This window comes from Cariama cristata, unplaced genomic scaffold (assembly GCF_000690535.1).
Source record: "Cariama cristata isolate BGI_N322 unplaced genomic scaffold, ASM69053v1 scaffold12444, whole genome shotgun sequence".
Classification (NCBI taxonomy): Eukaryota; Metazoa; Chordata; class Aves; order Cariamiformes; family Cariamidae; genus Cariama; species Cariama cristata.
In genome coordinates, this window is record NW_009612420.1 from 1 (window position 1) to 12668 (window position 12668).

General features: G+C 53.6%; 1 protein-coding gene across 1 annotated transcript in view; it reads right to left on the reverse strand.

The window, feature by feature from the left end:
• Positions 1 to 8736: 8736 nt before the first annotated feature.
• Positions 8737 to 12668, reverse strand: part of LOC104160499 (phosphofurin acidic cluster sorting protein 2-like) — a 67686-nt gene continuing 63754 nt past the window's right edge. Inside the window, 3 exon segments of the mRNA XM_009698628.1 lie at positions 8737 to 9391; positions 10383 to 10496; positions 12434 to 12660. Of these exon segments, the coding sequence (XP_009696930.1) occupies positions 9273 to 9391; positions 10383 to 10496; positions 12434 to 12660 (460 nt within the window). The 3' untranslated portion in view covers positions 8737 to 9272.

Consider the following 12668-nt stretch of genomic DNA (forward strand, 5'->3'; position numbering starts at 1 on the left):
GGGCCTGCTGGCGGGCAGCGCCTGTCGCCACACGGGCTCAGCCCTCCGCACCCCGCCGCCTGTCCTGGCGTGGGCAGCCCTCCACGCACACACACACACGGCCTGTCCTCATGTACAGCCCGAAACGCACAGGCTCAAGCACCACCTGTGCTCACACGCATCTGCCTGTGCACACAGCTCTCCTCACACGTACATCTGCCTGTACTTGCACGCGGCCTTCCTCATAGCACCCCACCTGTACACACAGCCCTACACACACACACATCTGCCTGTACTCGGCCCTCCTCACACATACACTGGGAGTACTCACAGCCCTACACACACACATCTGCCTGTACTCAGCCCTCCTCACACATACACTGGGAGTACTCACAGCCCTCCGCACACACATCTGCCTGTACTCAGCCCTCCTCACACATACACTGGGAGTACTCACAGCCCTACACACACCTCCCCGTACTCACACACAACCCTCTGCACACGCATCTGCCTGTTCTCACAGCCCTTTCTCTCACACATGCACCACCTGCATGCACACACAGCCTCCACATACAGACACTGCCTGTACTTGCAGACAGCCCTCGTGCTGCCCATCCTCACACACACAGTCTTCCTCACGCACACCCAACTGCCACAGGCTGTCCCTGTGCCCTACACACACCTCCTGCTCACCCACCTCCACCCCTTCTACACCATCTGCCTCGGACCCCTGCGATGGTGAGAGGCTGCCTGGCCTGTCCCCTCCGCTCTCCTGTCACCTGCTGCCATGCTGGGGCACACCTCCTTGGGTGTCAGCCCGAGCGGTGAAACGTAGATGACAGTTAAGTTTCCCTTGCCCACTAACCTGGGGGTGTCACCAGGGGCTGTAACCCAGCAGGTACATCCCTTCTTCACCCGTGCATGGTTCCTCTCCAGGTGCCTCCTCAGCAGCCCTGCAGCAGTTATGCAGTTGTTGAACAGTTGCCAGCTTCGGATCGCTCTGCAAAACTTGCATATTGCCACTGCCATTTCCTCTTCTACAGGAACTGACAGGCTGAAGTCAATAAACACCCCAAGAAACCATCATTTTTTGGTACCTAACGCCTTTATAGCAGATCCCCCAGCACAAGCTGACAAAGCGCAGCAGAGCAGGTGATGGGTCATGCCCTCTGAGGGTTTCTCCATGCGCGTGGCCAAGGCTGGATGGTGAACCCCAACAAAAAGATGCACCTCTGATGGTCAGCACAGGTGGGCCCGGGCGTGCTGCTGGCCTCTCAGGCACAGCCGGATGACTACACTGGCTCCTCAGCTCCTGCGCAGAGCTGAAGAATCACCTGGTGTTGCCTGAGCAAGGTGTTAGCCCAGGACTCCTCCTCACAGTCAGGTCATGATGGCCAAAAATACCTGTCATGAAACTTTTTGCTGGAGTAAGTGGTTAACGGTACAAACAGTCATACCCTTTACCAGGGCTGGGCACAGTCACTGCCTGCACTCTCAACCCTCGTTCTCAAAGTCCCAAAACAGCTACACGAGACCGCCCAAAACCTCATCATCTGCCAATATACATCTATTTGAAAAAGAACAGGGCTTTTGTTGAAATTTGCTTTGCGTGTTAAAAAAAACCCAAAACAATCAAATCTCTGACAGTCCTTGGATCCCAGTAGGGCACAGGGCCCTGCTTTCATGTTACCAATGCATGCAAGGAGCATGGGTGAGCAAGGAAAGCACTTCTGGGGGTGAAAATCGGTCAGCCAAAAAAGTTCAATGCGTCGGGGGGCACCACCACGATACTTCCTCCCGTGTGAGTTGGCCAGGGGAGCACGTGCTGGCACAGCCGTCGGGGACACCACAGGACGCGAGGGCTGGCTCTCCCTCGGCTGCTTCTGCAACCGTTCGGCAGAGCAGAAAATAATTCAGTAGGACACAGGAAAATTATCCAGAATAAATATTTACAAATCACATCATGGGGCACTCGGTAGTTGCACATGAAGAAGCGGACGGTCATGTGGCATTGACTACTCTTTCCAAATGCTAAAACGTGTTTTAAACGATAGCAACAAAAATGTGTCGGAACTTCCCTGCTGTTCCTCTTCCAGGTTAAGTAATAGCTGTGGTCACCGCCGGGGTGTTGTGCAATGGGAGGAAGTGGAGCCGGCGCCGGCAGCCACAGCCTGGGAAGGAGCGGGCTCTTGCAACATCCCGTCTCCCACCACCAAACCCCACTCCTACAGGTGCCAGACTCCCACCATGGCAAACCCAGTCCTTCCAGAAGATTTTTGGTGCATCCTGACAGGGCATCACTTGCACTTGACACCTCTCACGTGGCGGCAAAGGCGCACCTCCGCTGGGAAAGGCCGAGACCTGCAAAAGACAGACTCCAGTGCTTTGACAGCGCAGCCCGAGGTTGCCTGGCAGAAATCAGTTTGTCCCAGCATGCGTGGGCAAGGGAGGCTTCTCTAGGCCCATTGCATGCGACCCGACACACCTCAGCCCTGAACCATCCTTGCTCCACCCAGCTGTAATTTCCTTCTCCTCCCTTCCAGAGGACAGCAGACTGTGCCCACAGCCCCACCAGGGCTTTTGGCTTAGCACGGAGAGCTCGCGCATGCTCCTTGATGACGTGGGGTTGGTTCTATGCTCCCCTCACCAGCACCCAAGCCTTCCCACCACCCCTGTTCCTCTCAGCTTGCACCCTCCTTCCCGTGCCAAGACAAGCTCTGTTGTGGGCTCTAAAAGGCAAAGCTCAGGCCGTGCCTCTTCCACACAGCTGAACCTGTGCAAAACATACATAGCCAAAACACAGCCTTCACCCGCTTGTCTCCCCGAGCTGCCCCACAGTCCTCCCCACATCTCACCAGCAGCCAGGCCCTCTCCATGGCTTTTGGTGCTGTTTCTGCAGTCAGAGTCCCAAATTTGTCCCCTCCTGAGGTACGTACCTTCCTCCTGCCTGGAATTACCCAATTCCCACTCAGTGCCACTGGGTGGGACTTGTGTCCCCTCCTCCAGCAATGGGCTAAGGCCACAAACGTGCCTGCAAGCCTGGTCAGGCCACGCAGAGGAGCTGGGACATCCACCAAGGTGTGCGTGCTTTGAGAGCAGACTGGCCCGCTGCAGGGAGCTCCCTTTACCCCCGGCTCCTTGCTCTGTCAGCAGCCACTTCTCCTCCCTCCACCCTCTGCCTGGGGGAGCACAGGGATGCAGGCTGCTCCGTCTCAGCATTCCCGCTGCTGCCTCCAACACGCTGTATCTGGGGACCACAGCCATGGGCCCATTTCTCAAGATTTCTTCACCTTTCTGCCTCAAAACCAGCTGCTTAGCTCTTATCTTTCTTTCTTCTCTCCACCATCCGACTCCCCAGCACCAAGCCCAAGTTCTTGCCACCTCACACATGCCAGTCCCTCTCCCACTGCTCTCCCAGGAGCACACAGAGCTTCAGGCTACTGCAGCCTCAGTCTTCCCGCACTGAGATCCCGCCTCAGTACCCTAACACCACTGTGTCCATCCAACGCAGCCCCCAGACCAGAAATGGGCACCAGTCTGGTCCCTTCTTGCTGCAAAGGGGTGAGGACCAGGTGCTAGAGCAGGCTGTAGGATCCAGGAGAGCTGCAGGAGATGAGTGGGTCCCTCTGGGAGAGGAGGCATCACAGGCAGGGGAGAGGGCAGCGGGGCTGCAGAAACCACAGGAGGGCTCCGTGCCGGGGAGGACGTGCCGATCTACCAGCTCTGCCTTGGAAGTGCTGGCGGGCAGCTGGATAAATAACACAAGAGATCCCACCATGCCAGAAAGCCATGCTGCTGTCTCCTACTGAAGACAACTGCCGCAGTCATGCCAGAGCAGCCCCTGCTGAGAGACGACTCAAGGGACGGGTGTGTGCTTTCATGTCCAGTTTTATTAGTGTTGCATTAGTACCATAAAATAGTTGACGAGGTCGAGCACGTTGCAGTTTGTTCCAAAAAAAAGGCTATTTACATTTAATGTCTTCATTAAAAAAAAAAAAAACCAACAAACTAGAACCCAAACAATACAACAATGAAACAGATGGACAACTCAGGAATCTACAAAGTGGTAACGTCCCCTCATACACCACGGTCCGGACAAGGCTGGCAGCACGCAGCCCCAGCACCCATGTTCGCAAGGTGCTTCCCCACGGCCATGGCACGTACGCAACCGGGCAGGCAACACTCTGGTAACCTTCTGGCCAAGGCGCAAAGCAGCAGCTGACTGGATGTGGCCCCACACTGGTGCTCTTCCTTAAGGAAACCAGTGACCTGCTGCTTTCCAAATTGGCATGTCCCCTTCTCCCCCAGTCCGTCCCAAAGCAGCCAAGTGACCCTGCAGGAGCCAGCCCTGCCAGGAGCATCTCTCATGAGAACACTGCTGAAGAGGCTCCAGGAAACCTCTGGGAGATGCTGCTGCTCATTTCTGGCCTTATCCCTGCCAGATAAGCCCAGAGGGAGCGTCACACTAAAATGCCACCACACAGCTATCTGCCGAGATTGAGACCCTGTGAATGAAGGGGACAGAGGCACTGCATCCAACCTAGCTTCAAGAAAGCTCCAGGGCCCCCAGCCCTTTACCGCTGCATGGCGGGACTGCCCTAATCCCAGCCTTCCCAATCCCTCGGCACACTAACCAGCAGGAGACAGCCACCAGCTCTGTTGCCTCTCACCAGAATTTTCTTCTTAAACTTGGAGGTGCCAGGTGCAATGCCCTCCACCCTGGCTCTCCAGGGCTCCCTCCAGCACACGCTGCTGGTGAGAAACACGACGGGGCTTTTGCTGCAATCGCAGGTTAAGCATGGGGCAGTGTGGTTCTCGGCTAAGTTTGATGACAGAAAGCAAACAGGCACATCTCCTCCAGCCCCAGAAACCTCCCAGCCACCTACTCCTGCCCTCTCTGCAGGATAAAGTCACAAGCGTGTGCTAATTAAAGCAGCAAAACACAGCCAAAGAGACAGAGGCTCTCCCCAAACTCATGTGTAATTAAGGAGGAATCTGCAGTTACCGCTGAGATGTAAACGGTAACAATTGAACTGGATGGAAACTGCAGCGCTGAGCTAAAACAGCCGTCCAAGATGTCCACAAAGTCGCCAGCGCCACAGGAGAGCCAGCCCTGATTGAATGCTGGCAGGGTTGAGGTCCAGCCTTTGTCTCCAGGAAACTCAACCCGGAGGACCAGGAAGCACTCAAGATGCAACATGACGCCACAAAACCCTTCCATCTTTCATCTGCTTGCCAGCACTGTTAAACTAGGTCAGCGTCACACAGCCCAGCGCAGCAGCAAGCCCGTTCCTGAGACCTCACCTCTGAGCGAGGCAGGGGCCCTTCACCCAAGAGCAGCTGGAAAAGAAGCCGGCTGCTTTGAGAAGCCACAGCCAGGAAAGCGGGAGATAGGAGCTCTGCAAGGAGCAGGGGCAAGCTCTGGGACACAAATGGACAGGGAGACCAGGGGACACCACCTTCAAAGCACCTCCCAGCCAGAGATCAGCTCAGATGCTGCCCACTCCAGCCCTTGCCTTCGCTGTCAGAGCGCGGGGCTCCAAAGCGAGCCCTGTCTAACACAGGCTGGCGAGATAACGCCACTGCGTTTCTTCGTTCGAGTTGCACCTTCCTCGCCAACTCTCGAGCTGAACGCAGAGCGGTGCTGTCTCTGCTCTAAGCCATCCTTCTGCACTCACCGACTTGCACGCAACCACCCAACCCCACCAGGCTGGCGCAGCTCTGTGGGCACAGGCCCATTGCTGTCCAGGTAGCTCTCCCTGGCCCCGCAGCAGGGATCCCTCCAGCTGGCAGGGCTCGCTCGGGGCAGGGTCCCCCAGGAAATTCCTGGAGAAGGTGGGAGACCCAACATCAGTTACTTGTTCGTGTCACCAGGTGCAAAGCCCCTTCCCAAAACGGTCTGAGCTGCTTGCGTGCTTTGACACTCATTCTCCTTAGAGACAGAAACCTGATTCTCCTCCAGTCAGGGACAGAAACAGCTGCACAAAGTGGCTCCGCATGATACAAGAGAAGCAACAGAGGCACGACACCCTGACTGGAGGAGCACCACCTAACTCGCATGCCAGCCCTTGCCTCCAAGGCTGGGAAACACCACAGCCACCCCCAGGGAACACAGCTGCCCATGGGCAGGCCCAGCCTGCCACGGCTGGACTCTGGGAGGACAAGGCTGAGAAGCCGGGATGTTTCCTTGCATGGAAGGGGCATTTCAGAGCAACAGCAGCTTTCCACAGGGGAGAAACCCTGCGGAGATGCAAGCCCTCAGGTCTCAGGAGTACCAAGTTTCCCAGTGAATTCGCTCATATAAAGTTAGAACAAAACATAAACCAACATGAAATGCAACGAGCAGAAGTGTTTTTCTCACACGTACACACACACACACACACAGAGTAGAGCAGGGCAACACACATTTGATAGGCAGGACCCTGGAAATCCTGTCCTAGCTACCGCTTGTTTCTTTACAGTAGGTTGAAATACAAAGAGGAGCACAGTGATGGTTCCCCCCTCACCCCCCCCAGTAAACAAAGTTATTGCAGTCGGTCAGTCCACCCCACCTCTGCAGCAATAACACGCTCTGGCACCTAGAGCTGCCCAGGCTGCATGCAGCTCCTGACACTGGAACCCAGCCCAATCACGCTTGTCGCACCAGCGTGAGACTCAAGGAAGAAATCACACACTGACTAATTTCCTTTAAAAAGCTTTTTTTTTTTTTTTTTGATGCAACAGCCTCAATAAAGAAAAAGAAGTGATGTGCTTATACACCATCTCCCACACTACTGCTGCTAGGCAACGCTATACAGTCCCAGAGCATCCGCTCAGGTCAACCGAAAACGCATGAACTGATGGACACAATGACATTCGAAGTCCAGCTGAGCTTCTACCACAGCCAAGAGCTAGCAGACGGCAGGCAGACCTGCCCACGGGACTGCGGGAAGAAACAAGAGTATCGCAACTAGACAATATGTCCTGCTCAGCAGCGTGCCACCAGGCGCAGGGCTATGTCCTCCTCCTCCCCTGCGTGGTTTGAAGGGAATACCCAGTCCCTGGCCAAGTAGGTTGCACTTGTGCTGGGAAAGGGTTTCATGAAATCTGAGTCGGTGAAGCAGCCCGTGCTGTGAGCTGTGACAGGCACTAGATCCAGCAGGGACCACGCTCTCGCCTAATAACCCCTCACTCCCCATCAGCAGGGGAAGGCCTAACAGAGCACACCACCGCTGCCCTGCCCAGAAGAACCCAGGCAGTCCCTGCACAGAGCCAAGTCCTGCCAAGCAGGGCAAAGTAGGTTCCCCAAGCCTTTGAAAACCCAAGGGTACAGGATTAGACAAGAAAAAAAAAAAAACAGTTCAAAAGCATCACTGCCCTCAGAAAGTGCCTTCTGGAAATGTTCACAGAGCCTAGCCTGCCCACAAGGGTGGGACCCAAAAGGACCCCATCAAAAACTTCATGGCCTTACCTGGAAATGCCAGAGACATCCTCCACACAGCAAGCACACTCTGCTCCCCAAATCCCATCTGCCACCTGCTCCCAGGCATGCCTTGGGAAGCCTGGAGAGCAAAAGACCACATCTGCAGCACCTGGAGCCGTCCAGACCTGCAGCTTGTCATGCTGTCTCCTTGTAAAAGCATCCCCTTGTCCTGGCACCCCAAGCGTCCCTGGCAGCAGTGAGATGTACAAAGCAAACACAAGCGCAGCCAGAGCCAAGCCAACAGTGCGACACACCCAAAAATCTCACTCTTCTGTCTCACAGGACACCTTGCTGCCCAAGTGAACCTGGCTGGCTTCACCCTCTCACGTCCCAGCTACAGTTTCCACTGCACCTTGGGACTGAACCCCCTAGCAAAGCCTCAACCCACAGGCAATGCTGTGCCAGGGAAAAAGCATATCCTGCTGGGGAAGGGATGCCATCCACAGAGAAATGCTCCTGGGGAGGAATACTCAAGAAAGCAGAAGGTAAGGACAACGTCCATCTACAGAGCAGCCTGTGGGAGGCTGCCTACCCCCAGCACCCTTCATTTTTGTTACAGTCTCTCAGTCCCTATAAGAAGAGGTCCTGGGAGGTTCAAGGGTACGGTGAAAACACACTCCTGGCAGTGGCCCTGAAGCCAGGCAGTCTGCACCCAGCCTGGGGAGGTGCACGAGGGAGATGGCAGCAGGCTCTGGGGAGCACAGCGCGGTCAGGGCAGGACAAAGGCAGCAGATAAAGCAGCCCACGCTACCTCTTGTGTGCGGTTTGACAGATGGACAGGAAGGCAGCTGGACATGCAGAGCGCCTGGCTGGCTCCCAATCCAGCCACTACAGTGATGTATCACTTCACAGACAACGGCTGATCTTCCTGGGTTTGTTTTTTTGGCAACTTAATTTTTTTTTCCCTCTTATTTTTTGTTTTTATTTTTTAAAATTTTTTTAGAAAGCATTAAAAAAAATCTGCAGCTGTTAAAAAAAATCCTTTCCCTTTAGAGGCTGGACGAGGTTTTACTGACAGGTAAATAATTGATGTGAGTATGTAAATAGCAGCGACCCCACTGACGCAGTGTCCCTCAGCAGCATAGCCAGCTGCAGGGACATTGTGACTGGCTCGGTTTGGTCGTTGTCACAGACCTGGGACACTGGAGTTTCCTTACACCTAGTGTTTCCTTAATTCCTGTTCCTGCCCAACCCTCCTCAAGCATCGCTTCAGCACAAACACCTGCCCATCCCTGTGGCAGACTCCACACTCCGAAGGGGATCTCTTCTCCAGACCTCCCTAGCTACGCAAGTGGTTTGTTTTTCAAACTGGACAGCTGAACTCCCTCCAAACTCTCTGATCTCTCATCCTTTGGCAGCAGGAAGAAAGACTGGCCATCTCTTTTTCCTAGAAATACAGAGGGAGGGGGCCAAATGCACCACAACGCACGTGATCTTCCACAAAATCCGTTCAAGCTGATCCATGGCTCCCTCATCCCACTCACACCAATGAGGTCTCAGGTTAATAAGCAGTGCAGTTATTCAGCTATCTGCTCGTAAGTGGTAGGTGTTCTTGGGCAGGTTGCCTGCTCCTGCCAACTCCCCCACGCCTTCAGGTTGTCAGCACATCTATATTTAAGACTGGGTTTTTTTGCCTTTGTTTAAAGGGGTTTCCTTCCCTTGTAGTAAACTTAAGAGTTAATAGAAAAAAGTAATTCAAAAGTAATCCAAACACATCTGTAATTAATTCTGCAGAAGAGGGCAGAGCGACACGAGTCAGAGTTGGCACGCAGTTCCTGGCTCCTGGTGTGCAGTCCCCGGGACAGAGAGAAGGTCCCTCCGCCGAGCACGGCTAGAAGTTAGATTTGGAGTGTCCAAATATGCAGATGGGAAAGTGCTTGACATGAGAGGACCACTGTGCTGCCAGCTGAAAGAACTTGACGTCGTTCCACTCCACCCCATCGATCAAGACTGCAGGGGAGGGTAAAAAGAGAGGAGAGTTAGAAAATACCGAGTGGAAGTGGCCAACCTGAAACAGCTTTGCTAAAAACCTCCCTGCAGTCAGCAGAGGGAGGCCTGGCCACGTTCTACACTCAAGGGTACGCACTGCTCTGCCTGGCCACCCCACCACTGTAAATAGCTACACACACAGGGGAGAAAGGCTCAACAGCAGGCCAGGTTTAGGGAGAACAGCTCAGATTGTTGTTCCAGCATTGCTCACTGACACTGGAGCTCCCCAGAATGCTGATTTCAGCATCACCTGATCTGATTTCTCGAATTTCCTACACGCACTCCATTTTCTTTTTTTGGGTGAATGCACTCTTACAGAGATGGACACCAGTCTCTCCTCACTGGCACTCTTAACCAGGAGATTTGAGTCTCCTAAAACGGTGACACACGTTCTGTGACCACCCCTCACCTCACCAGTCTCACAGGGCCTGGGTCAGGATTAAGGAGGTGACCTAAGCAGATCCCTCTGCTGTTAGCACTGGTGGGGATTATCAACTGAACAGGCTACAGGGATATTTTTGATACTGGATGCACAGCTTCACTGACAGACACTTCAGGTCTACTGCAAGATGCATATATGGCCCCTGCTGTGGTCTGCCTTTGTGCCAGAGTCCTGCCTAGAGGAGAAGCCATGCTCTCCACCATCACTTGCACCAAACATGCAAGAGAAACAGAGAATGACAGGGAGGGGAATGGAGTCTGGCCTAGCCCTTGTGCTCATCCAGGGCACTGACTCAGAGGAGTTCTTAGGTAAAGGAGGGTCTTCCCACATCCCAGACCTATTAAAGCATTCCCCCACGCTGGACACACCCAAGCCCATTCCCCAGGAACGCCCCCATTAATTTGGCTCCAGGGCATGGGGCAGGACACCAGGTCAGCCTTTTGCCTGGAGGACGCCACTAGCAGCTGAGCCTTGCCCCAGAGCCTGACAGGATGCAAGTGCTGCACTTACCACGCAGCATGTTCTGCTGATGTTTCGCTGTGCAAATCAACCTGCTGATTCCTTCAATACACTGGCTCTTTGACTCAATCTCCTTGTCTTTTGTTTTCTTGGGCAAAAACATCACTGGAAGAAAAGCAAAGCAGCACACAGTGAATCTCTGTCACTTGCAGGAGCTGCACCAAGACTTGTTTGGGTTTTTGCATTTAAACATTCACATCTGGAAATTCTAACCCTAATTTTAAGTCCTAAAAATCATCTCTGTTTGGCAGGAGTTTGACTGTGTCAGTGCTCATCACCACCACCTATGCACATAGACATCTCAGTCCTAAGTGTCTCTACATGAAGCATTCCCAGCTCATAACCCAGGCCCCCAAGGGTACCTTCAGGGTAACTCCTGCTGCTCTGTTGGGACACCAGGGAAAAGAGCTGCACCTGTAGTGGTCCCCAGGCTGTAACTGGGCCGGGTGGCCACACCACCTATGGGGAGTCCACACACTGCACATGGCTGCCGGGCAGCACCACGCTCCAGCCTCCCCACTCCATCTGCAGGCAGGTTTCCTGCACCAAAACAGCAGCCCAACATGAGTTGGGTCACACAGGCACATGGAGAGCAGGAGGGAGTACAAACTATGGGCAGTTGGTGGAGAGGGAAGGCATTAGGAGAGCTAAAAAGGGTCCAGTTCCCTGAGAAGTGCCCAAATGCATGAGCCCAGGTGTACAAACTGGCTCCACAGAAGCTGTGGTGTTGAACACCACTGCTCCAGGCTGGGCCAGGCCCAGTGAAGAACATTTGGCATGTTTTGGGATTGCTTCTCCCATAGGCATGCCACTTAAAAAGGGTGTGGTCCGGGGTGGGAGCTCTGGTATCAGCAGCACCACAGCTAAGTTGGCCCAGTAGTGACTTGGCTGCAGGGTTATGCACCCTTGTCCTGCAGCTACACTGTCAGTTTTCTCTCAGAGCCCCCAAACCCCTTGCTTCCACCAGGAATGACTCCCAGGCCTGTAGGCAGGCAGATGTTGTGAAGGACAGCTATTGGCAGTTGAATGTAAGTGCAGAACTGCCTTGCTGCTTCCTTGAAAATACTTCGCTGCAGAGCTGTTCTCACTTTCTAGTATGTTTCCCACTACCAAGGCCAGGAGCAAATACAGAATTACTGACAACATTTAAAATGCCTTTTTTGTTTTTGTTTCTCCTCCCCCCTTTTTTTTTCAGAAAATAAACTCAAAGCCATGAGTTTAACAACAGAAGATTAAAAAAGAAAAAAGTTAATGTCAGGCTTTGCACTGAGAGCATTTCTCTTCTACCTCCTCTTGTCCACAAAGCACTCTCTGCATGCACATAAGAGTTCCTGTAGAAGAGCTTACATTGCTGCAATCCTGCTCTGAGTGACACCACCTCCTGTATGTACAAGCACACCTAGCAATGGCTTGGCAGGTCTGGCTGGTGCATTTGTCTGGCTGCGACAGTGGTATTTCAATGAGGACACCATGTCAAATCCAGCAAAACATCTCTGCTGGTGCTGCTGCCGTATGCTGCAACACGATGGGATGCACACACGTCCTGTCTCTGTCTGCACCTCTGTCAGGTGGCAGAGTAGAGAACAGAGCATGGAAGCTGTACAGGCTGAAGGGACTGCCCTGACCCTGGTGGTCGGGGCACAAGCTGTTTCTTACCTAATCCAACACCCCAAACTAGCACAGGCTCACAAGGAACACAGGGAAGCTGCCAGAGCAGCATACCTCCTGGCTTTCTGCACAGCCACCCAACAAATGTCCTTGCTCTGTCCCTACCTTTGTTCTTTTGGGCTATAACATCTCAGCTGTTCAGCTGTAAGGGTGAGCACATCCTCTTTTTACAGCACAAAGAGGAACCACCCTTTCAAACTCTATCACCTTATACAGTCACTTCTCATCTACAGACAGACTAAGATTTGGGGGATAAAAATATGACTAAGGTGCGGTAATGCAGGACTGACAAGTCAGGCAGCCCTGGAGCAGCAGAACAGGGAGAGCAGCATTGCATTCTTGGCCTTTGGCGACAGTAAGTGAGTCCACCTTACCTTTCTTGTTCTTCTCTTTTGTCACGACAGTCATGGACATTGTTGGAGTGGTGGCGATCTCACCACTGGCAGGTAACCTGCTGACCTGGAGGGACCGGAAAGTGCATTTCAGTGTGTTTTTGGTAGTGGAGGGGTCCTTCTTCTCTGGGTCCCTCTTTCTGTCCATGGGTGGAGCTGCAATCCAGTAATCCACCTGCAGGCCCATCAACTCAGCACCGAGGCCCTGGCTGGAAAA